The sequence below is a fragment of the Sceloporus undulatus genome, chromosome 1 (genome assembly GCF_019175285.1).
Source record: "Sceloporus undulatus isolate JIND9_A2432 ecotype Alabama chromosome 1, SceUnd_v1.1, whole genome shotgun sequence".
Classification (NCBI taxonomy): Eukaryota; Metazoa; Chordata; class Lepidosauria; order Squamata; family Phrynosomatidae; genus Sceloporus; species Sceloporus undulatus.
Genome location: NC_056522.1, coordinates 378,664,178 through 378,686,691, shown reverse-complemented (window position 1 = coordinate 378,686,691; position 22,514 = coordinate 378,664,178). Strand labels below are relative to the sequence as shown.

At 43.1% G+C, this 22,514-nt stretch overlaps 1 protein-coding gene across 1 annotated transcript in view; it reads right to left on the bottom strand.

Annotated features, from left to right (window-relative positions):
- MAP4K5 (mitogen-activated protein kinase kinase kinase kinase 5) overlaps positions 1-22,514 on the bottom strand; it is a 139,274-nt gene that overhangs the window by 35,843 nt on the left and 80,917 nt on the right. Inside the window, exons 12-16 of the mRNA XM_042460977.1 lie at positions 20,689-20,770; positions 14,988-15,104; positions 12,702-12,780; positions 10,904-10,962; positions 9,385-9,452 (exon numbers count right to left, since the gene is read on the bottom strand). Coding sequence (XP_042316911.1) covers positions 9,385-9,452; positions 10,904-10,962; positions 12,702-12,780; positions 14,988-15,104; positions 20,689-20,770 — 405 coding nt within the window. The remainder of the gene's footprint in view (positions 1-9,384; positions 9,453-10,903; positions 10,963-12,701; positions 12,781-14,987; positions 15,105-20,688; positions 20,771-22,514) is intronic.

Genomic DNA, 22,514 nt, shown 5'->3' with positions numbered 1-22,514 from the left:
GTACGGACTCAGTCCGTACTAGGGTTAGGGGGGTGCGGAAGCACCGCACCTTCCTAACCCTAGTATGGACTGACTCCGTACTTTAATGGCGGTCTGTAACCCGCCAATGATCCCATTTTAACTGCCATGGCTGCACCCTGTGAAGGGGGGTGCAAGAGGAGATCTCTGGATGAGTAGTGTAAATTGTTGTTGCTCTCTGCCTTCAAGTCAGTTTCAACTTGTGGTGACTCTAAGGTGACCCAACCACGGGGTTTTCTTGACAAGATTTGTTCAGAAGGGGCTTACCTTTGCCTTCCTCTGAGGCTGAGAGAGTGTGACTAGCCCAAGTGAGTTCCCATCACCAAGCAAGGACTCAAAACCTTTTCTCTTGAGTTACAGTCAAATGCTCAAACCCCTACACCATGCTGAATTGTAAATATCCTTCCTTAAACTGCAAATCCCAGGATTTCATAGTCAAAGATATGATCAAATGAACTCTGGATCCACCTGAGCATTCCTCCAACCCAGTTGCCCTCTGGATGTGTTGGACTACAACCAACGGCAGCCAGTTAGTGACTCTGCTCCTGGTTTTAGTCTAATCTTTACAGGTGCTAACCCAGATGCTAACTCTATTTTGGGGGTTCAGTGCCTTGGGAAGCTACTTTCAAGTCCAGACCAAAACAAGAAACTCAGTACCCAATGACAAGGGAGCCACCAGCCATCATTGACTACAGCTTTCATCATCCCCATAAGCATACTACACAATGGAGATGGTGGAAGTTGCAGTCCAGCACATCCAAACTGAAGTAAATTACTCTTCCACAGGAGCCAGTGTGGCGTGGTGGTTTGAGTGTTGGGCTGTGACTCTGGAGACCAGGGTTCAATTCCTGCTTGGCCATGAAATCCACTGGGTGACCTTGGGAAGTCATGCTCTCTCAGCTTCAGGGGAAGGCAATGGCAAGCCTCCTCCGAACAACTCTTGTCAAGAAAACCCATGATAGGTTCGCCTTAGAGTCGCCATAAGTTGGTAATGATGTGGAAGGCACACATCACACATGTGCTCTTCCACAACTAAAACTACATCATCATAATCAAGAAGGGACTTTGCAGTATCCCAGCAATAATTCCAAAAGCCCTGTAAGGTAGGCCAGTGTCATCATAATCCCTACAATGCCCATCAGGTTGCAGGGTGAGGCTAAGAATGACTGGCATGCCTCAGGTTGACTGATGAGCTCCTGGCTGACAGCTTCTTGGGACTGCTGCTTATTCTGTCTTCCACGGTGGTTTTTTAATCACACCTAAAGTATCTTTAAAATATACCAAGATTGCAGGTCACCCAATGCTGCATGCTGGCAAAGCAAAGGTGATTCCCAGCACCCAGGTCAGAGTAGAGGCTGGGATGGAGATGGCCCTCTGTAATGAGCTGAGCTCAGTTAAGGAGGAGAGTTCAAGGAAAGCTATTAAAAGCCTCAGAGGCAGGGAGATGAGTGACATTTTGGCTGTCACTTCTTGTCGGGTCACAGGCAGTTTTAACTGAGCAAGTACATCGCCAATCCCAGCTTACTGAATAGGCTGGAAGAGATGATTACAAGAGGAGTTTTCTAGGAGAAACATTCACCATTGAAATAGCTTGCAATCCTATACTAGGCAACATAAAGGTAGAAATCAAAGATATAGCCATGTTAGTCGGTCACATCAGGATGAAGAGAGATCTTGTAGAACCTTTGAGACTCACTGAAAGACAGAAGTTGGCAGCATAGGCTTTCCTAGATTTGCTCAGATGGATTTCAGTGATGATGATGATAATAATAATAACGTGGTTTTCCTGCAAAAAATCCAAAGCAGGTTTCCAGGCTCTTCTGGTTTAATTTTTTGATAGCCTGTGTGGCCCCTGAAGGGTCCCAGGAGCAGGAAACCTGAGCCTTTCTCCAGCAATACTGCAGTGGCTCATTTCAAATTTAGGGTGATATGGCTTTTCACAGATGTACACTCCCCTCAAAAGACGTTAGCATTTCTGGCTACTGGGCTATGTCTGGACCAGGAAGAGTCACAGCAGTAGAAGAAGAGCAAAGTAAATTCAGAAAAGACTTAGGTTGCATCTACATTGCAGAAATAATGCAGGGTGACACCACTTTTAACTGTGTGGCTCCATCCTACAGAATCCTAAGATTTGTAGTTTGCTGAGCAGTTAGCAATAGCAATAGTAGCTTCATTTATATACTGCTTCATACTGCCTAAGCAGTCTCTAAGCAGTTTGCACCAGCACTCTGGCAGAAAAGGCCAAAGACCTTGTAAAACTACAAATCCCAGGATTCTGTCAGATAGAGTTGCAGCACTTAAAGTGGTGTCAAACGGCATTATTTCTACAGCTCAGATGCACCTTTATTCTTAAAAAGTGCTGAGGAGAGAGAGAAGGCAACATACCTTGGTCTAGGGGCTGAGGACACACAATTCAGTAGCAGATGGCTGGTTTATATTCCCAAAGTCCCAGGTTCAACTTGGGATAGCTTCAGTTAAAGGATCAAGAACCGTTCTAGGAGGAACCTCTTTTCTATACACCTTGTACTACAACTCCTACAATCTACTAGTCAACATGGGTAATGGCTCTGCTTCGGAAGGATGGTCCTCAGCTGGTTCTTAAGTGAGAGAAAATAGCCCTAATTCCTGACCTGGTTAGTTAAGCCTTATCAGAAATCTTTGGGATACTTATCTACATATTTTTTCTACCACACTAAACAATTATAGCACTTTGATCCTACTTTAACTTTCATGGCTGCATTGTATGGAATGCTGGGATTTGTAGTTTCATGAGGTATTTAAAATACCAGGGAACTCTAGTGCTTCAACAAACTACAAACCCCTGGATTTTACAGGATGCATCCATGGCAATTAAAGTGGAACAAAGTGCTACAATTATGTAGCACGAAAGAGACCTCTGTTACAATTCCACCTGTTTTCTTTTTAAAGCTGGGCTATGCAAGTGTTCTGCCATTTCTGTTAGAAACAAGTAGAGGAAGGGATGAGGAAAGGAGAGGAAGAACTTTGAGGCAGAAAGGAGATTTAGAAGTAAAATAATATAAAATAAATGGCACCGGGCTAGATCGATTAATAATCTGATTCATTATACAGTCTGTCCTCCATATCCATGGACTTTTTTATCCACAGATTGAAACATCCACAGCTTGAAAATATCTTTACTATGTCATTATATATAGCTAGACTTGAGCATCCATGGATTTCAGTATCCATGGAGGTCCTGGAACCAAAGCCCAGCGGATACTGAGGGCCCACTGTAGGGCAGGTTCATGCAGCTGTGGACCTAAAGCTTCTTGGATTCCAGCTTTTTGTCTCCTGTCATGAAAATTGAGAAGGAATTCAGCATATAACCACACATGAGGTCAGTTGTTTGGAGAGACAGAGAGAGCAAGACTGCGTGTGCAAAATCCTTTTGTACCGATCTATCCAGCCAGTGGAACGCAGACTAAAAGCAAAGCTCCCTCCAGCAGAAACCTGGCTGTTGCAAAGGCCCTTTCACACAGACCCGACCCCTGATGAAAGCCATAAATCAGTGCAGTGTTGTTTCTGGCCCAGTCTGAGCGCACAGAGAGTGGCCCCAAAGCCACAACTCAAACAACTCTCTTCTTTCTGTTTGGCGGATGACATTATCCAGGATTCCAGGCCTCCAAAACCCCAAGCATTTCCTGTTTATGCTGCTGAGCAGGAAGCACATCTCCAGATACATTCGCTCTCATCAGACCTTTGGGACACTTATGGATCTTTGTCCCGTTTGGCCACTGCAAGCAGGTGAGTGGTGTGCTCTCTCCTGGCATTTGGCTCCTCCAGCTCTATCTTGAACGCAGCAGCTGCTCCCAAGAGATAGAGTGGCAATGCAAGAGAACACTGGACACAATGGCCAAAGCCCGTATTTCCTGTGTGCTGCTTCCTTATCAGCTGCCCTGTCCTATAACATGCCAGCTGAGACAAAAGCAATGCTTTATGGAACAAGTCTTAACAGCAAAAGAAAAGAAAAAAAGGAGGGAAGGCAAAACCTCTAGGGTTATGGAGAGTAAGACGTCAAGACCTACCAAAGCAGTGTATTTATTGCTAAAGAGGAGAAAAGGAGGAAGCAGTATTCAAGGCCACCCAGATGACAAGTGTGCCCTTCAAGCTTCTGGCTTACACTCTTTAGCATCACATCAAATGGAAACAAGCCCAAGTACCCCTGAGTAGATTTATTTCTTTTTATCTTTCCCTGCCCTAGCCTCTCCTACTTGCCTTTTGATTGTAAGGTCCTTGGGGCAGGGAAATGGCTTGCATCCATGCATGATTCTATAATGCTACTTTAACGAAACACCAACAACACAGTGGACTGGCCAAAGGAGAGCAAGGCTGCATCCACACTGAGAAATAATCCAGACTGACACCACTTTAACTGTAGAAAGAACATAGGAAGTTGCCTTATACTGAGACAGACCCTTTGTGGTCCTTCTTGCCCAGTGCTCTGTCAGTTTTCAATGGCAGCAATGGATTGATTGATTCAATGAAGAAGCCATGGCTGCTGCCCTGAGTTTGCCATGGCTGTTGATAACAGGGTGTCTTTGGGGTCTCTCATTCATATGGTCACTCTAATTTGAAGCTGGCTTGATGGCAAATAATAAGAATGGCTCTCCAGGGCTGTGGGCAGGATGCTGTGGGTTGAACCTGGGACCTTTTCCACAGAAACAGAGGAAGCTGACTTATGTTTGGCCAGGCCACTGGTCCATCTAGCTCACCAGTGTCAGCTCTGATGGGCAGCAATGGCTTGCCAGGGCTTCTGGACAGATTCCCCCCTACATTTCATCTTGTCTAACAGCTGTCTCTCAGTGGATTCGCCATCGCGTTTGAAGCTCATGTCCAAGATGGAGCTTCTTGTCCTTCCACCTAAGTCCACCCTTCAATACTCCTTTTCTGTTTCTGTTGATGACATCTCTATTTGACCGGTCCAGGAAGCCTGCAGTCTTGGTTTCATTTTTGATTCTTCACTGTCGTGTATCCCCCAGATGCAGGCCACAGCCAAGGCCTGTAGATTCTTTCTCTACAATATTGCTAAAATTCATTCATTTCTGATCTCCTTATTATCATTTCTGAGCAAAATCTTGCCTTCCAGCTCCAGGTTGTCTTGGATGAAGCCAATTATCTGGACCCATTTCAAACCGGCTTCAGGGCGGGATACAGAGGTGAGATGGCCATGGTTGCCTTAGTCGAGCTCCGTCTGGGCATCGACAGGGAATGCGTGACCCTGTTCGTGCTCTTGGACATCTTAGTGGCCTTTGATACCATTGACCATGGTATTATTCTGGAACACCTGAGGGAATTAGGTATCGGAGGCACTGCATTGCAGTGATTCAGGTCCTACTTCTCAGGAAGATTCCAGATGGTCTCGCTTGGGGACAGTTATTCGTCCAAGAGGGAGCTCAAATCGGGCTTCCCTCAAGGTGCGATTCTGTCCCCAATGCTGTTTAACATTTACATGAAGCCACTGGGAGAGATCATCTGGAGATATGGGGCGTGGTGTTATCAGTACGCTGATGACATCCAAATGTATTTCTCTATGTCTCTGACTGCTGCAATGACTAAGGATGGCATCTCTCTTATGGATGCCTGCCTTGGGTCGGTAATGGGCTGGATGAGGGAAAAGAAACTCAAGCTGAATCCAGAGAAAACGGAGGTACTTGCGATAGGCACCCCAAGTCCGGGGAAGGAATTTTGTCAACTAGTCAACGGGCTTATCCATCCGACCTCTTATAGGAGATCTTTAAGATAAAATGTTTCACTTCTGGTTATGATGTATGTTTTCTAAATGTTTCAGATGCTCTAGATGTTTTAGCTATTTTATTGAATTAATAATAATGTCAGTGTTTTATTGATTGTATTTTATATCTATACAGTACTGTGTTAATTTGTTGATGTAATCCCACCTCGATCCACAGGGAGAGGTGGGAAAATACAAATAAAAATTATTATTATTGTTGTTGTTGTTGTTGTAACCTCCTTCTGGCATGGCTTCCTCTCTCTCACCTCTGTCCTTTAATTTCTGTCCAGCATTCAGCGGCACGCATTATTACATCCGCTTTCCACTTTGACCATGTTTCTCCTCTATGATCATCCCTTTACTGGCTTCCCTTCCCCTTCCGTATTCAGTATAAGCATCTGCTGTTAACTGCTGGCCTCTCCTTATTTATCTAACCTTCTTTCTCCTCATCTTCCCACTCATGCCCTTCATTCTATTAGTCAAGGTCTGCTGTCTCAGCCTAGGATTTTCACTGCCCCATCCCGGATTCATCCCTTTTCACTTGCTGCCCCTCACTCCTGGAACCTCCTTCCCCCACGAGCCGCACGGGTCATCGTTTCTTTAACCAGTTTCAAAACTGTGTTGGAAGACCATCCTGTTCAGAGAAGCGTTCCCAGGCATTGCGTGACTGTTATTTGCTATCTGACATTTTTAATTTGTTGCCTGCTTTACTTTATTGTATGCTTTCCTGTATTGTTATGTATTATTTATATGTATTATGCTATTATTTCTTAGATTGTATGCCATGGGCAGGTTTACTTTATCTATTTTATTGTTTGTATATACAGCGCTGTGTAACTCTACAGCGCTATATAAATAAAACATAATAATAATAACAACAACAACATTTAACAAGAAATGAACAGGCTGCTTATTTGGCAGGGTTGTCTTCCTCCCCTCTTATTCCCTTGGGTTTTAATCCAGAATATTTTTGTTAGGGTTGTTTTAAATCTCCCTAAATACTCACACATCTCTTCTCCTTGTAGATCCCTCCATTGGCTCCCAGTTTGAGCTAGAGCTTATTAGAAGGTTTTCGTCCTGGTATTTAAGGTCTTGTGCTCTAACTTCCTCCAGATCCTAGCACCTTGGCTAAAATTGTATATACCACCATCAAGGAATTTAAGAACTACAGTCAAAAGATTGTTGGCGATTCCATCAATGTGTATTGCTCTATAAAGGATGTGAGCTTTTCAATATCTGGCTGTACATTTGTGGAAAAGTCTTCCTCTTCATCTCTGGCTTGAAGAGGATTTTACCCATTTTGGCAAAGAGTTCAATACCTTCCTCCTTGATTTGCCATATTAAACTGCTGAGTGTGCCTAAAACTGCCAAAATGAACAGTGACTGGTGGAGTGGTGGGGATTCCTCCTCCCTCCACTTCTTTTTATGTGGCTATTTAAGTGGTCACCTGTGACTCACATAAAAGTGTCTGGCACCTCTTGAAAGCCCCACAAAGCACCTTCTAGAGTTAGGTAGCTTTGGGTGCTATCCCTTTCCTCTGATCAGTACACATGCTCAGATGTGCCTAAACTATTCCCTTCAAGCTCTGTGGTCTTTCCTCCTAGTGATCTCCCATCCAAGGACAAGCCAGGCCTGACCTTGCTTGGCTTCTGAGATCAGACAAGAGTGGATGCATTCAGGGTAACATGGAGTAGAAAGAATATGTTAGGAAAAACAACAACAACTCCAAAGCAACACAAGTTGTGTTGCAAGGCCAAGGAAGCTGGAGAGAGGGCCTTATAAGGCAGCACGAGCACACACCCTTCTTTTCTGGGTTGCGGAGAAACCCTGGCCTGCAACATCACAAATTCCATATGTAGACTGTCAGAGCCAGGGCATTCTAAGGAATTTAAAAATTCCTTCCACATGCATGCATCCTAATATACAGAGGTCCAAAAAAAGCACACAAGATGGGCAAGGGTTGCCTCAGTAAAGAAACCAGCAAGTCAGTGTGATTTTGAGGGAATTTTTGCCCCCAAACTACACAGAAAGCCCCCAATGTACACAAAAACATATTAAAATACTCCCACCCACCCCCACAAGTCCCCCAGAATACAATACCACCCCCAAATACCTCAATTTCATTCTGTGGTCCTTCTCAAAATCGGACAGGAAGCGATGAGAAGTGACATCCCATCATTTTGAGAGGGACTTCAGTGAAAACCTGAGGTATTTCAGCTTGCTGGAGGAGTGTGTGTGTGTGTTGCAAGGGGGTCAGGAGAGGAAATTGGGCCCTGGCCCCCATGTAGTTGTCCACTACTGCTGTAGTCACACATAAAACATATGTCCAACTCACACGGACCGGGGCAGCTGTATATCAGGATGGAAGATGTGCACTCCAAAGTCCCAGCACTCCCAATTGTTTTCAGCCAACCTCCCTACTTGTTGGTCAGAACCCCTCACTTCAAAACCACACAAGATACTCAAAACAGTAGGACACCTCCTTTCCTGTGCCTCAAAAGATGACCAGGATGAGGCAAAGTTACTTTCAGTCATCAAAAGGACAGCTGCAGTGGCATAGCTGCAGGCCTACAGAGGTGCCCATAACTGACGGGACTGGCCCTGTGGGCTTCAGAATGTGCCCACCCCTGCTGTACACAAAGGCAATGGAAGGATTTATTTTGAAGTAGTTGCTGCATATTTAATATTCAGTCAGGCCAAGACACCTTTCAGGAAACACAAAGACCCAAGTTAGGCAACTCAGAGCCAGCAGACATTGCTCTAACATGAAGCAATCTCTGGCTTCCATAACCCTTGGAGTATGCGGAGTATTGGTTTCAAGCCAGGCGGCAAAACCAAGTCCATGCTTTGAACAGTGTGACTGCTGTTGCTGTTGTTATTTTGTCCCTCCAAATTGTTTCAAACCCTATAGTGACCCTAAGGCCATAAAACCCTAATCTCAAATCATGGGGTTTTCTTTGCAAGATTTGTTCAGAGTGGGTTTGCCTTTGCTGTCCTCTGAGGCAGCGAGTGTGTGACTCGCTTAAGGTCACTGAGTGAGGTTCAATGGGTGTGACTGTTAGCCTAAACAAATGTTGCCAGAGGCTAGGCTCGCCCACCAAAATCCTGAAAAGTATGCCAAGCAAATGGAAAAGGAATTTTAAAAAAATCTACTTTGCTACGACACCAGCTTCAGTGAGAACATACAACTCTCTCATCTGTATCCCACTGTGTTCCTAAATGTCAGCTTCAAGCCAATATTGGGCATTTCACCCCAGCATAACCTACTCAAGGCAGCAGGGTCTAAATTGGGGGTGCAGCCCTCCAAATATTGACTCCAGTTCCCAGCAGCTCTTGCCATGAGAAAGGGCAGGTTGCATACCTTTAGTTCTTCCAGTGATCATTTGTGAGCTCACACAAACAGGTTGACACAGGACAACCCATTTGTGCGAGTCACAGAGATCGTGAAGAAGAATGCTAGGAGCTGCAGTTCCAAAAAACATTCTTCACCCTGGTCTAAGGCCTTCGAAGTCGGACTTGTTCTCATTATGTTCCTGTATTACTTTCCTCTGAAATGGTTAGATACCTTGAAATTCAGAGAGGTTTACTCAAGATGGAGACAAATGCATACTTACTTGGCACAACTGCTGCCATCAACAAAAGGACTCCAGTGTGAAGCAAAGTGAGCACCACAAGCCACCACCTGCAAGAGGCAGAAAAGATGAGCTGAAGAACATCTTAAGAAGTGCGGCACAAATGCCTAAAGTAATGCTATCTAAGGATAGCATCCAACTTTTCTGAAATTAGCACCAGGCTCTGACCTTACAGATCTGGTTGAGGTGGAGCAATTTCCAGATTAGATTCAGAATCTGGTCTGGATCAGACCTTGGAAAACCCAAGCCAAGCAAGGCCTAGTACAGCCTCAATAACCGACTCAGGCCAGACCAGTCCTCAGTCTCGCTGACCCAGAGGGTATTGAGGGCACTGAGGCTAGGTGGAGTCACCTGTGTTATCTCACATCCCTTTTTCATTTTTGCCATTGATAAGATTTATATCCTGTGCTTGATGACAATGCAAGGGCATATGGTGAGATCTATTACGTGAAGGAAGGCTCAGGAGCCTCCAAGTGCCTGATATGTGGGGAAGAAATTTATGATGTCATTGACCTTCAACTGGAGCCTTGACAGACATGTGGAATTTCTTAACTAAGCATTTTGGCTAACTGAGGGTGCATCTGCACTTCAGAAATAATGCAGTTTGACAACACTTTAACTGCAATGGCAGAATGCTGTGGAATTCTGGGATCTGTAGTTTGTTGTGGCACCAGAGCTCTCTGACAGAGAAATATCTCACAAAACTACACATTACAGAATTCCACAGCATTGAGCCATAGCAGTTAAAGTGATGTCAGACTGCATGATTTCTGCTGTGCAGATGCAACCAGAAACTAATATATTCCAAGATCTTCCAGAACTATTCAGCATGACTTTACTCATCACAGCCTCTCATTCTGGAAGCTTCTCCTGCATGGAGGCGGTGTTGAGCTGAGATGCTGCGGTTCAGTCTTCAGCCATGAACTCACCAAGGATCCAATTCCAATTCCCTCAATATGGCTGCACTCTTTATATGGCAAGAGACCATCTGCACATAATAAAACTCTGATGTCTTTTTAACGGCTGTTGTTTGCTTATTAATTGTTGTTGTTCCCTGCCTCAATCCATGGGGAGAGGCAGATAAGAAACAACAACAACAACAACAACCAACAACAGCAGCCTTTGTCTGATCCTTTACTGAATCATGTGTCTCAGTAAGCTTCCTGCCAGGATTTGGATTTGGGGAAATCATAGGACCCAGACTTTGCTAGGGAACAGACTTGGTTGTATTTATTTTACTCCACTTTCCTTTTTTCATTTCCTCAACATCTGAAAATAAGACCTGCCTTGCAGGTTTGTTGTGAAGGACAGATAAAAAAGTTTTAACTACCTTGCCTATTGAAGAATGCCAACGAAGCAATATAATAAACCACACCACCACCAGCTCCTGCTGCCTTGCCTTGCCTCTACAAAAACTGGTTCAGCTACATTACTTAATAGAATGAAAGCATAAACAAGAAGCGTTCTGACTGGGAGGAGGGGGACATTGCTCAGTTCATACCATTTCATCCCGGGCTTCTGTCTCTTTCCTTAATGGCGGTTCAAACTGCAACTTGTCAACTGTAAAACATGGATGTTTACACTTCTAAATGAACTTTACATTCCCCTGAAGTACATTTTAAAACATATCTTCTACCATCCTCCCACTACTACCAGGGCCAAACAGTGAAGTTTATTCATGCAAGCAGTTTAGAGGAACACATTAAAAATTCAGGCCTAAGAAACTACTGAACAGAACTTCCATTTAACATGGCTATAAAATTAGAGTGTTTAGTTTTTGCTTCAAAATTTTGTCTTTGGAGATACTGTTGTTGATAAAACCCATGATTCCCAAGTATCTCCTTGTCTAATATATTAAGGGGAAAATCCCCACTGAGATAAACCAGTAGTCAGAGTATGGAAAGGGATCTTGTAGCACTTTTGAAAGCTGTTAGCATGAGATTTTGTAGACCCAAGTCTACTTCCTCAGATGGCTACAAAACATCATGCCACCAGCTTCTTTCTTTCAGACTCAAAGGTGCTACAAGATCTCCTTGCATACTGATTTTCCAGACTGAGACAGCTATGTCTTTGAATAGGAGCAAGAGCATACACTTAATTAAAAAAAACAAAAAAACAGCTCCTTAATCTGAAATAACACACCTTAGATGTGAAAGATAAGTGAGGGAAGTCATGTAAAGAGGATATAATGGCAGAAAACAGAAAATATCAATTCCCTTGGTGGATAATAGGACAACTGAGATTATTGCGGCCATTTGTCAAAGCACACAAGGCTGTTCTGGCTTTGGGTCAAAGTTTCAATGGAGAAGCTTCAGATACAACAAATCAAGCATTAACTTCATGAGAATCTGTATAATTGCTCTTTTAGGCCTCTTCTTAGGTGCTGTATGTATCAACTACAGCACAGAATCTTCTAGAAGGTCCTCAGCGGCCCTGTCTGCACAGAACAACTAAAACAGTCTCCCCTTGTCCTCTTGATGGGAAGATCAGATGACGCATGGTCCACACCCTGGTTCTGGTGTGAATAAAGCAGATGACAACCAGTCCATTCAGGACCAGGATATAATTCTTTATGACACACTAAAACAACTTACTATTTGCTCCAGATCTTCTAGAAAGACCCAGAGCCCTCTGTTCCAATGCCAGGCAGTTGTTTGAAATGCATCCCATACTGCTGCCTGGTGTGTCTGCTCCAGATGCCAGTCGCTTGCTGCTGGCCACCTTGTTCTGGTCTCAAAGCAAAGTAACCTGTGATGTTGGCAGATGTGCTGGACAGCTGAGCGGGAGGCATGTGCAATCAGCTGCCTGGCATCAGAATTGAGGGCCTTTGCAACAAGGGAGGATTGGGACAATAGACAAGACCAGTGACTAAGGAAGTCACAGTTCAGAACTTGGAAATGTTGCTTTTTTGGATGACCAATTCCAAAGTCACTCAGCTGCCATGCTGGTAGCTCCAATCCCAGTGAAACAAGTGGTATTTTGATAGTTATCAAAATCAATAGTTACATGGCATCAACGAATGTGAAATTGCATGGCTGGAATCCTGCTGGCTAATGCCACTGAATCAACTGTTGAATAGTCAGTCAACATACAGATAAATTCAGATGATTCAGTGGCTCTACTCTAGTTGGGACGAACAACAGTATTTGAGCCATGTGAAATTGTCCCACTTCTGGAACTCCACTTATGCAACCATGATGTATGACACAACAGGATTTTGGCAGACAACTTTGCTTACATTTCACTTGGTATTTTATAAGCTGAAAGACATTTTGCTTTAGAACATATGAGAAACTCACAGTTTATTTCAGATGCTGTTCTTTCTGCTCTAACATTCCGGTTGGTAGAGCGAATGGTGTGGCGGATAATGGAGTGTGGCTGCAGGGAAGTAAGAAACCAGACACATCAGAGGTTGTGAAACTCAAGGTTCATGCCCCCACTGACCAATGAGGAGAATTGCAAGATGTTGCTCCCTCTACCCAGCCTCTCAAACATTCCTATTTTCCCCTCACTGGGTTGGTCTCTGTATGTTTCCAAAGAATGTATCATTCTCCCTGGTTTTGCAATGTTATACAAAACAAAGGTTCAAGCAACTGGATTTGCTCACCTAAGACCTTTCTTGGAGAATGTCCGAATTGCAGAAATAATCCAAGTTTGACATCACTTTAACTGCCATGACTCAATGCTATGGAATTCTGGGAAGTGTAATTTTGTGAGACAATTAGCTTTCTGTCAGAGAGCTCTGGAGCTACAATAAACTGCAATTCCAATACTTTCATAGCACTCAGCCATGGTAGTTAAAGTGGTGCCAAATTGGATTATTTCTGCAATGCAGATGCAGCCAGGGTCTCACCCTTCCCACTTTTCCTCATTCTAACTGTAGGCTTCTCCTGGAGGATTTTGGTCCATGAGATGGCTCTGCCACACAAGTTCTCATCTCCCAAGTGAGCAAGTATCACACATATTGATGGCTAATGGCATTCTTCTGACCACCACTACCACCACCTTTCATTTCTACTGAAACCCAGTTCACGACTATAGCATGCTTGTTTGGTTTATACGTGGAGAAGAAATCATAAGGCCCTCCAGAAGTTGTTGGACTGCAGCATACAGCCCTGGCTGTCACAGAAAATGTTGGAAAGCAGGAGCTGCGGTTCTGGCCTTCTGCCACTAGGCAGATGGGTTCTGGAGTCCTTAGCCAAACATTTACAACTGTCCAGCAGCAGCATGAATGGGCTCATTTGTATTAGCAACCTCGTTGAATACCTTTTGCATTTGCTTAGCAGTTTGGGACTGGGAAGATTGGGAATGGAGTAGGGGAGAGATTTTTCTTTGTGGGCAACTTGACTCCAAAGTCTTCACAGCTAATGCAAGTGGGGAGGAGCTGGGTCACATGTGCACACTTTTGATTTTCTTTGCCTCTGCACTACATTACTCTTGGGAGGTCATTTTCCATGGGCTTCACCTTGTGGGGCGTGTACCACTGCCTAAGGACTCCCCATATATCCAGCTGTGGGGATTTAAATTTGATGCAAGAGATCAAAAGATAAGTCTGGGTAGAGTTTTTTCAGTGCCCAATTCTACCCTTAACTGTGAGGGGATGCCAGAGACCATCAGTGAAAAGGTTGGAATGCATTTCTGCTATGTTTCATCAGCTGCATCACTTACCATAAAAAAACAGCTTATGCTACAGCAGTAACCTGTGTCAGTTACTACTTGGGAAGACCTGGAACTACATCCAGTTTGGAAACAGAACACCTGGCTTACACGTTTAGCACTCAAGTGTGGAAGGACCTGAGCATGCATGTTCACACTGAGGGCAGAGAAGAAGACCTATTCTTGTTTACAATAAAAGCCCTTTGCCTCATGGGCCTTAATCATAGAATCATAGAGTTGGAAGAGACCACAAGGGCCATCCAGTCCAACCCCCTGCCATGCAGGAAATCCAAATCAAAGCATCCCCAACAGATGGCCATCTAGCCTCTGCTTAAAGACCTCCAAGGAAGGAGACTCCACTACACTCCGGGGGACTTTGTTCCACTGTCGAACAGCCCTTACTGTCAGGAAGTTAAATTTATTTATTTAAGCTGTATTTTCCCACTTTCCAAACACAGAGTTCATTTCACTCACAAACAGAGTCCACAATGCTGAATTTGCAAAATAGACAGAACTCAAAATTCATCCCAATTTAGCTGTAAAACACTTGGCTGAGGTAAACGAATAGTCTCTCAGAGGTCCCAAAATAAAAAGTGTGAAATCAGAATACCACCTAGTAAGAAACCAGATGTATGGCTTCAGCATTCCACCTCTATGTATTCAAGGCCTAGACCTTACTGTAATAACAGTCTATATATCGCTTAAGACAGAAAATGGGCACTCATGCCACTGGATTATTTCCTCCAGACAGAAAACCAAACACTGAGGAAAGTTTTTTTTATCTTCAACTTCTGCCTGATACTCCAATTCTGTATGCAAAGGAATTGGTATTTTAAAAAATTATCTCCAACTGCAGAATGAAGAATTCAACTAACATACAGCTTTGCCAGCTCAATGAGAATTAAGCCTAAAATGAGGAATGCACTCACCTCAAAGTCATCATCATCTGCTTCGCTATAGTGGGGGTGGTTATCTGGATTGTTCACTTTGTCCAAGAGTTCAACAGCCAGTGAGCGAGAAAGACCAGGTTGTCCAACAAAGCTATGCTAAAAAGAAGTAAAATAAAATCACAAATAAGACAGAAGGTTGAGGACTTGAGACATTTAACAGGAAGGGACTCAAGTCAACTAATATTAAGAATGTAAGTAGAGCCATGTTGGGGACGCATAAAAAGCCTATGTCGTCCAGCATTCTGTCCACACCATAGCCAGCCAGTTGTCCCAATGGAAAGCCCACCAGCAGAACCTGAGCACAACTGCATTCTCCATCTCATGCTCTTCTATGACTGATTGTTGTTGTGTGCCTTCAAGTCACTTCTTACTTATGACGACTCCTATCATGGGGTTGTCTTGGCAAGATTTGATTAGAGGAGATTTGCCACTGCCTTCCCTGAGGCTGAGAAAGTGTGATTTCCTAAGGTCACCCAGGGGGGTTCAGGACCAAGTGGGAATTGAGCCCAGGTTTCCAGAGTTGCAGTCCAACACCCAAACCACTACACCATGCTGATATACTGCCTCAGATACTGGAGGCAACATATAGCCCTTTTGACTAGTGATGGCCCTAACTACCATGAATTTTATCCATTCATCTTTCAAAGCCATCCAAGTTGCCAGTTGTTACTGTATCCTATGGCAATGAATTTCACATTTTGACTGTACTTCAGCTTCTTGCAGACACCATTCCATATTTAACACAGCTCTTGTTAACACGCACTGACAAACATTGCCCCACTCATCTTCAACATGAGAATGGATACATGTTGCATTTATTTTCAAATTCTGGCAATGTCTAGAAGCCAGAATTATACAAAATTGAACACGGCCCAAACTCTTTAATACCGGATTAAGTATTTAAGTATTTAACCTGCATGGATGTGGGCATTAGGAAGGCATCAGCTGCTCCCTTGTACATGCTCTGGTAACTTCGAGACTGGATTCCTGCAATGTACTCTACATGGGGCAACCCTTATACCAAACTCGGAAGCTACAATTGGTGCAAAACATGGCAGCGCGGCTGGTCACTGGTGCTACCAGGACCAGCCATATAACACCCGTGCTTAAAGACCTCCATTGGCTGCCCATTCGCTTCCGAGCTCAATATAAGGTGTTGGTTATTACCTATAAAGCCCTAAATGGCTTGGGCCCAGGATTCTTGAAGGACCGCCTCTCCCCGTACATTCCGCCTCGCACCCTCAGAACATCTGGGCAGCAACTCCTGAAGGTGCCTGGGGCTAATTTGGCTGTTACTGCCAGAAGATCTTTTTCCATAGCTGCCCCAGCCCTTTGGAATACGCTGCCCACGGAGCTCCGCTCATCTACCACCCTGGCCCAATTTAGGAAGGGACTCAAAACCTTCCTATTTAATCAGGCATTCCCCGACTAAATATCCTGTGGGCCTCCCTCCTCTCCCGTGGCCGTGAGGTTGGGCTAATGGGTTTTTTTTTATTGTTTTTAAGGATTGTTGTTTGTGTTTTTAACCTGTATGCTGTTTGCACTTTGGTGCATTTTGTTAGCCGCCCTGATCGCTGGAAGGGCGGGGTACAAATAAAATTTTATTATTATTATTATTATTATTATTATTGAGCCCAGGGATTCCTTTTTTGCTTACCTCCATGATAGCTGACTTTAATAAAGGGTATTTGAAAGGTATCACCATTCTTTTTGTTTCCAGTGTTCAGCTGTGCCATTCCTTATGCAACCAAAATGTTGGGCATAGTCTGGCCCACAGGCAGTCCCTGAACCCCCATTTATTGGCCACTGAGGCCACTTCATGTTTTTTTAAAATAAAATTGACATGATTTTCAGGTAATATTTGTCTCTAAACCATAAATCCCTTCCCGAATGTGTGAAAATATGCAAAATACCTCCACATCATTCTCTCTCAGAATCCCACACTACTTCCCAGTACCTCTCTTTTCCTCTGCAGTCCCTCTCAAAATGATAAGGTGAAATTACTGTAGTTCCTGATGCCCATTTGGACTTGCTGTGGGGGGTGTAGCCCATGTATCTGGGGAACTCTAGGGCTTGTAGTCATATAAACAAAAAACTAGGGGGTCTTGCTAGGAAACACACGCCAAAAACAGCCCAGTGAGAGAAGTGGGCTAGATTGCAATTTTTCACTGCAGAACTCACTGCAGTGGTCTATAGAACATCACCGTTAGACAGCTGTTATTGATAAGATACTGAAAAGGTTGCAAGCAAATCTCCATTTAACCTAGGAAAATACTGCTTAATTTCCACTAACCATTCCCAGTTCTAATTGGAGGAACCTGAGTATTCAGCATTCTTTGTTAATCACAAAGATGTCAGACCTGATAGGTATTGACTGCTACTCAGCATCTGGGTTAAGGTGCCTAATATTTTATGGATTCATTATTTCTTCAGGTTGAGTATCCCTTATTGGAAATGCTTGAAACTAGAAATGTTTCGAATTTGGGTTTTCCCCCCCCAGATTTTGGAATATCTGCACAGATCTTGGAGACAGGACACAAATCTAAACATGCAATTCACTTATGTTTAATATACACCTTATAAACATAGCCTAAAGGTAATTTTAAACAATATTTAAATAATTTAGTGCATGAAACAAAGTTTGTGCACACCGAGCTATCAGAAAGAAGAGATGTCACTATTTCAGCCACACATGAAAAAACTTTTGATTTTTGGAATATTTCATATTTTGGATTTCCAGATAAAGCAAAATCAACCTACACTGCAATCTGAGTTATCAATTTTGGGCACAGATTGCTACTCTTCAATTGTGAAAACAAAATAAAAAAATCAAATAAAAACAATGCAGGTTTCTTCAAAAGTTCTAAAACATGCTGAAGAGGCAAATCATTTTTTAAATTTAAAGATTAAATGAAAGAGCAACTTGCTTCTTGAGTGCTGCAACTTGCTGCATTGACAATTTCAAAGGAAACAGGCCTTCCCTCCAACTACATCACTCCATAGGGAGAAGTGGGGAAAAATAATAATAATAATAATAATTATTATTATTATTATTATTATTATTATATATTATTACATATAACAACCACTTTCCCGAACTTCTGCAGACTATTGCTTCTTTGGCTAATTTAAGTCTGAGGTAAAGACAACTTTGTTTAAGGAAGCATTTCCAACTGCAGTCTGATATTTTAACTTGGATTAAGGTTATATTATTTGTCTTCTATAGTTCTCTAGTTTTATACCTTTTAGTGGAACGAGTTGATTTTTTAATTATATTTTATATTTTATAATTTTAGATTGTGTGCCTATAGCAGGTTTTATGTTCTTTTGATAAGTCTGTAAAGTGCCATGTAACACTTACAGCACTATATAATTAAAGGCTGCTGCTGCTGCTGCTGATGGTGATGATAATTGTGATGATAACAACTACATTACATCAGGGAATATTTCACCCAGGTTGCCTCTTAGGTTTATCCCTAACACAGATCACAACTGCAACAAACAAATGCAGGAATTCTCCTTTCCACGAGAAGATTTCCATGTTTCCCTTCAATTCAACAGCTGTGCTCAACCTGGCAAATCCACAGCAGATGAACTGACTGCACTGATGGTTTTTGGTGCAACAAACCTTTAAGAACACTGGAGTAAGCATGGTTTAAATCACTGATGGACCTTGTGATAACATTGTTGTTTGTTGTTAACTGCCTTGAGTGGACCCTCACTCATGGCGACCCTGTGGATGAGACATTTCCAAGAATCCTTATCCCTCACTGCTCTGCTTAAGTCTTGTAGATTCAGGCTTGCAATCTCTCTGACTGGCATGTGGTCTTCCTTTCTTTCTGCTGCCTTCTATCTTTCCTAGCATTATTCTTTTCTAATGATTCATGCCTTCTCATGACATAGCCAAAGTATGACAGTCTCAATTTAATAATCTTCCAGAGATAGTTCAGGCTTGATTTGTTCAAGGACTCATTTGTTTGTCTTTTTGGTCATCCATGGTATCCTCAACACTCTTCTCTCAAAGGCATTGATTTTCTTCTTATTTGCTTTCTTCACTATCCAGCTCTAATATCTGTACATAGTGATCGGGAGGGAATACAATGACTTGAACGATTCTGACTTTAGGATCTTGTCTTTAGGCTATTTAGGATCTTGCCTAGTTCTTTCATAAGTGCCCTTACCATTTCTAGTCTTCTGAATTTTTGACTACAGTCTCCTTTCTGATCAATGTTTGATGCAAGGTACAGGAACTCTTTCCTCAATGTCTAGGTTGAGTTTATGTATTTCTTCTATGGTTATTATTTTTGTAACATTGGGGTGGGCAAATTTGTCATTTTCAAAGTTCCACACAGTTTCTCATCTTTTCCAACATGAAACTCAGGCCCGTTACAGACGGGCTAAAAAGTACGCGCAGAGCGCGTACTAGGGTTAAGACAGGGTGGTGCTTCCGCACCGCCCTAACCCTAGTGCGCGCTGTGTGTGAACAAAATGGTGGCGGCCGTTCCACACGGCCGCCGCCATCAATACATGACGACTGCGCCGCCTCCAAATGAGGCGGCGCGGTTGTGACGTATTGGGGTCGCAGCAGGGCGCCTAGGGCGCCCTTTCCGCAACCCCGGAAGGAGCTCCGTTTCGGAGGTCCTTCCTGGTTTGGTCTGCTGGGCGCAGCCTTCAGACGGCTGCGCCCAGTGGACCAAAGGAGAAAGGGGCCAAACAGCCCCTTTCTCCTTCTCCCCACCGCCGCAGGGTGTCCTTTCCAGGCTGCGGGGAAGGGGCCTTTTGCCGCTTCCCCGCAGCCCGAAAAGCGGCGGATCGGGGCCTCAGCGGCTGCCGCTCTGACTGCTGAGGCCCTGATCTGGCGGGGAAAGGTGCGCCTACAGGCCGCCCCAAAGGGGCGGTCTGTAACGCGCCTCAGTTCAGCCCAATTTCATCCACATTTCCCCAAAGGTATACTTTTCTAAATTGATTTTGCAATCACTGTCCCCTTATCCAATGCATTTTTCTGCACAATTTTTAGAAATTCAAGAACTATTGCATTCACAGTCCTCAAGGAACTGTACACATTTTTCCACAGAGAAACTGATTTTAAAAAATTGTGGGAATGCATATTCTAGTGGATTACTCCTTTGTTATTTGGGATGATCAGTTAGCTATGTCCGTAGAAGAACTGAGACTGAACAAATTTCTCCCCTTCCAAGCTTTATCATGATCAAAATTTTCCTCCTGGACCAGATGAACAGGAGGAAGGGACTTACTGAAGTCTATGGCTTGTTCACAGAACACTAACTTACAGTTTAACATTATGCATTAACAAAGCCATGCCTTACTCTTCATTTCAATTTCTGGCAGATTTTGCAATAGAGATCAGTTTAGGTTTCGTTAATTTTCTATGAAACACTGCTGTTTTAAGAAGGCAGTCTTTTGAAACTTGAAAACATGATTCATAGTAGAGCAAACAATTATCTGAGTACAATCTTAACCCAAAGGTATTTATTGTATAAACAAGAGGGCTTTCTTTACATGTCTGAAATGGCTTCAGTATTCATTATACTTTACAGCATTTAAAAACAACAACAACCCTATATGTGATATCTCCCAGTGCTTTGAAAGCTCAAACATTTAATCCATTAATAGCAATTGGATATGAATTTGTTTTAACCGTCAAAAGAGATACACTTACTGTAAGAAGTCTTTCTGCTGTTGGCCTCTTCTTTGGATTTTTTGTGAGCGCCACTTTGACAAAATTATGGAATGTCGATGACCTTTATAAAGAAGATGGAAACATGCGGTTATTAATCATGTGTGCTGGGACTGTACGATGATTAAATATACTCAAGTTCTGATTTATTAAAATGATGAATGTAACAGAATTCAAATTTAGGTCAGATCAGTTAAATCAGGGGTAGGCAACCTGCGGCCCATGGGCCGGATGCGGCCCGGCAAGGCCTTGGGACCGGCCCCCGCCCGGTCCTGCTGCCGATTGCCACTGAAGCCTTTGGCCTCTCGTGAGGGTGTGGGGCCTTTGGCCTATCAGGAGGAGGCGGGCAAGGGGGGCAAGCAGCGGGCAAGGGGGGCAATTGTCTATAGAAGCCTCCAAAACATGCATTTATATTAATATTTTTTTTAAAATCAGCAAAATTTTTTGCATGTCCTCCATTTTTTAAAAAGTGTCCTCCATTTGAAAATTTTGTCCTACAGTTGTCCCGGTTTATTTATTTAATTAATTTTTTAAACTTTTTTTAATTATTTAATTTTTGGCTTCGGCCCCCCAGTTGTCTGAGGGACAGCAACCCGGCCCCTAGCTCAAAAAGCTTGCCTACCCCTGAGTTAAATGAATCCAATCTCAGACATTGCTTTGATGAAATGTTAGCAGGCAGAGAACTGGAACCAAGAATTAGCTATCTAAGTTGTTGAGACTACCAATAAAATAGCTCTAATTTAATAAGTGTGTAAGAATTACATAAATCAAACAATACCTAATCACTATGGGCTGTTGTAGATCAGATTATTTGACCATTCAGCTCTGGCCTGTTTAAAGGCTGGAATTCACTACATAGCACTACAATTCTTAAGCATACAGAAATCCTACACAGGATTTTGGCCTTTGTGTTTTAAGTGCAAAATTAATTTAAAAATCACAATAAAGCTTAAGTTCCAAAATCATCTAAGAAAAAAATGGGAAGAAGAAGGTCAATGTAAGTATTAAGAAAATGGTAAAAACATCTCTAGGAAAAAGAATTTAGACCAGCTCGCCAGGTGCTGGAAAATGTGGCTAATGTCACAATCACAGCAGAGCTGCTATCAACCAGCCTATGAGAAAACCACACACAAAGAAAGAACAGCAAGCCAACCACCATGCCACAGAAAACCCTGGGGCCCACGTGACTAAGAGACAAATAAAATGCAGAATAGTGTAAGACTCCAAAGGAAAGGGCAATCTAGATTCAAGATACTGTTTCCATTCTTATTCTCTACAAAGATCACTTGCTAAGATGAAGAGCAGCAGAGGCTGTGGCTTGCTTGAAAACAACCCCATCTGGCCCAAATATGTTTCCCCTTTACTAAATTGTTCTTGCAGCTGTTTCAGATCACTGCCACTGGTGTCTGCCTGGACAGGCACAAAACAGAAGTGAACATATGTATTCTTAAGGGACTCCTATAAGCTTCTTAGGCAGGAGTGGAGGTGGGTTGAGATTAAAGATATCCCAACTGTTGACCAGGAACGACATAAACTCAGTTTGAGAAACTGCCTATCAAATGCCAGCTGGCCAAACCGTCTTCCTGATCTCTAATGGCACCAACAGCCCAGTACATTTTCTCTCAGGCTGCTCTGCCCTTTCTTTGCTGGATACATTTTGGGTAACAGAAACTTTTCTGGGGATACCCTGACACTTCTCAGCTGTTAGGTGTGCTGTCTTATTCCCACTGTTTTTTAATGTATTTTTTTATTAATCGCACAAAAATCCCATCAACCATCTTACATTCATACATTCACTTAGCCAATGG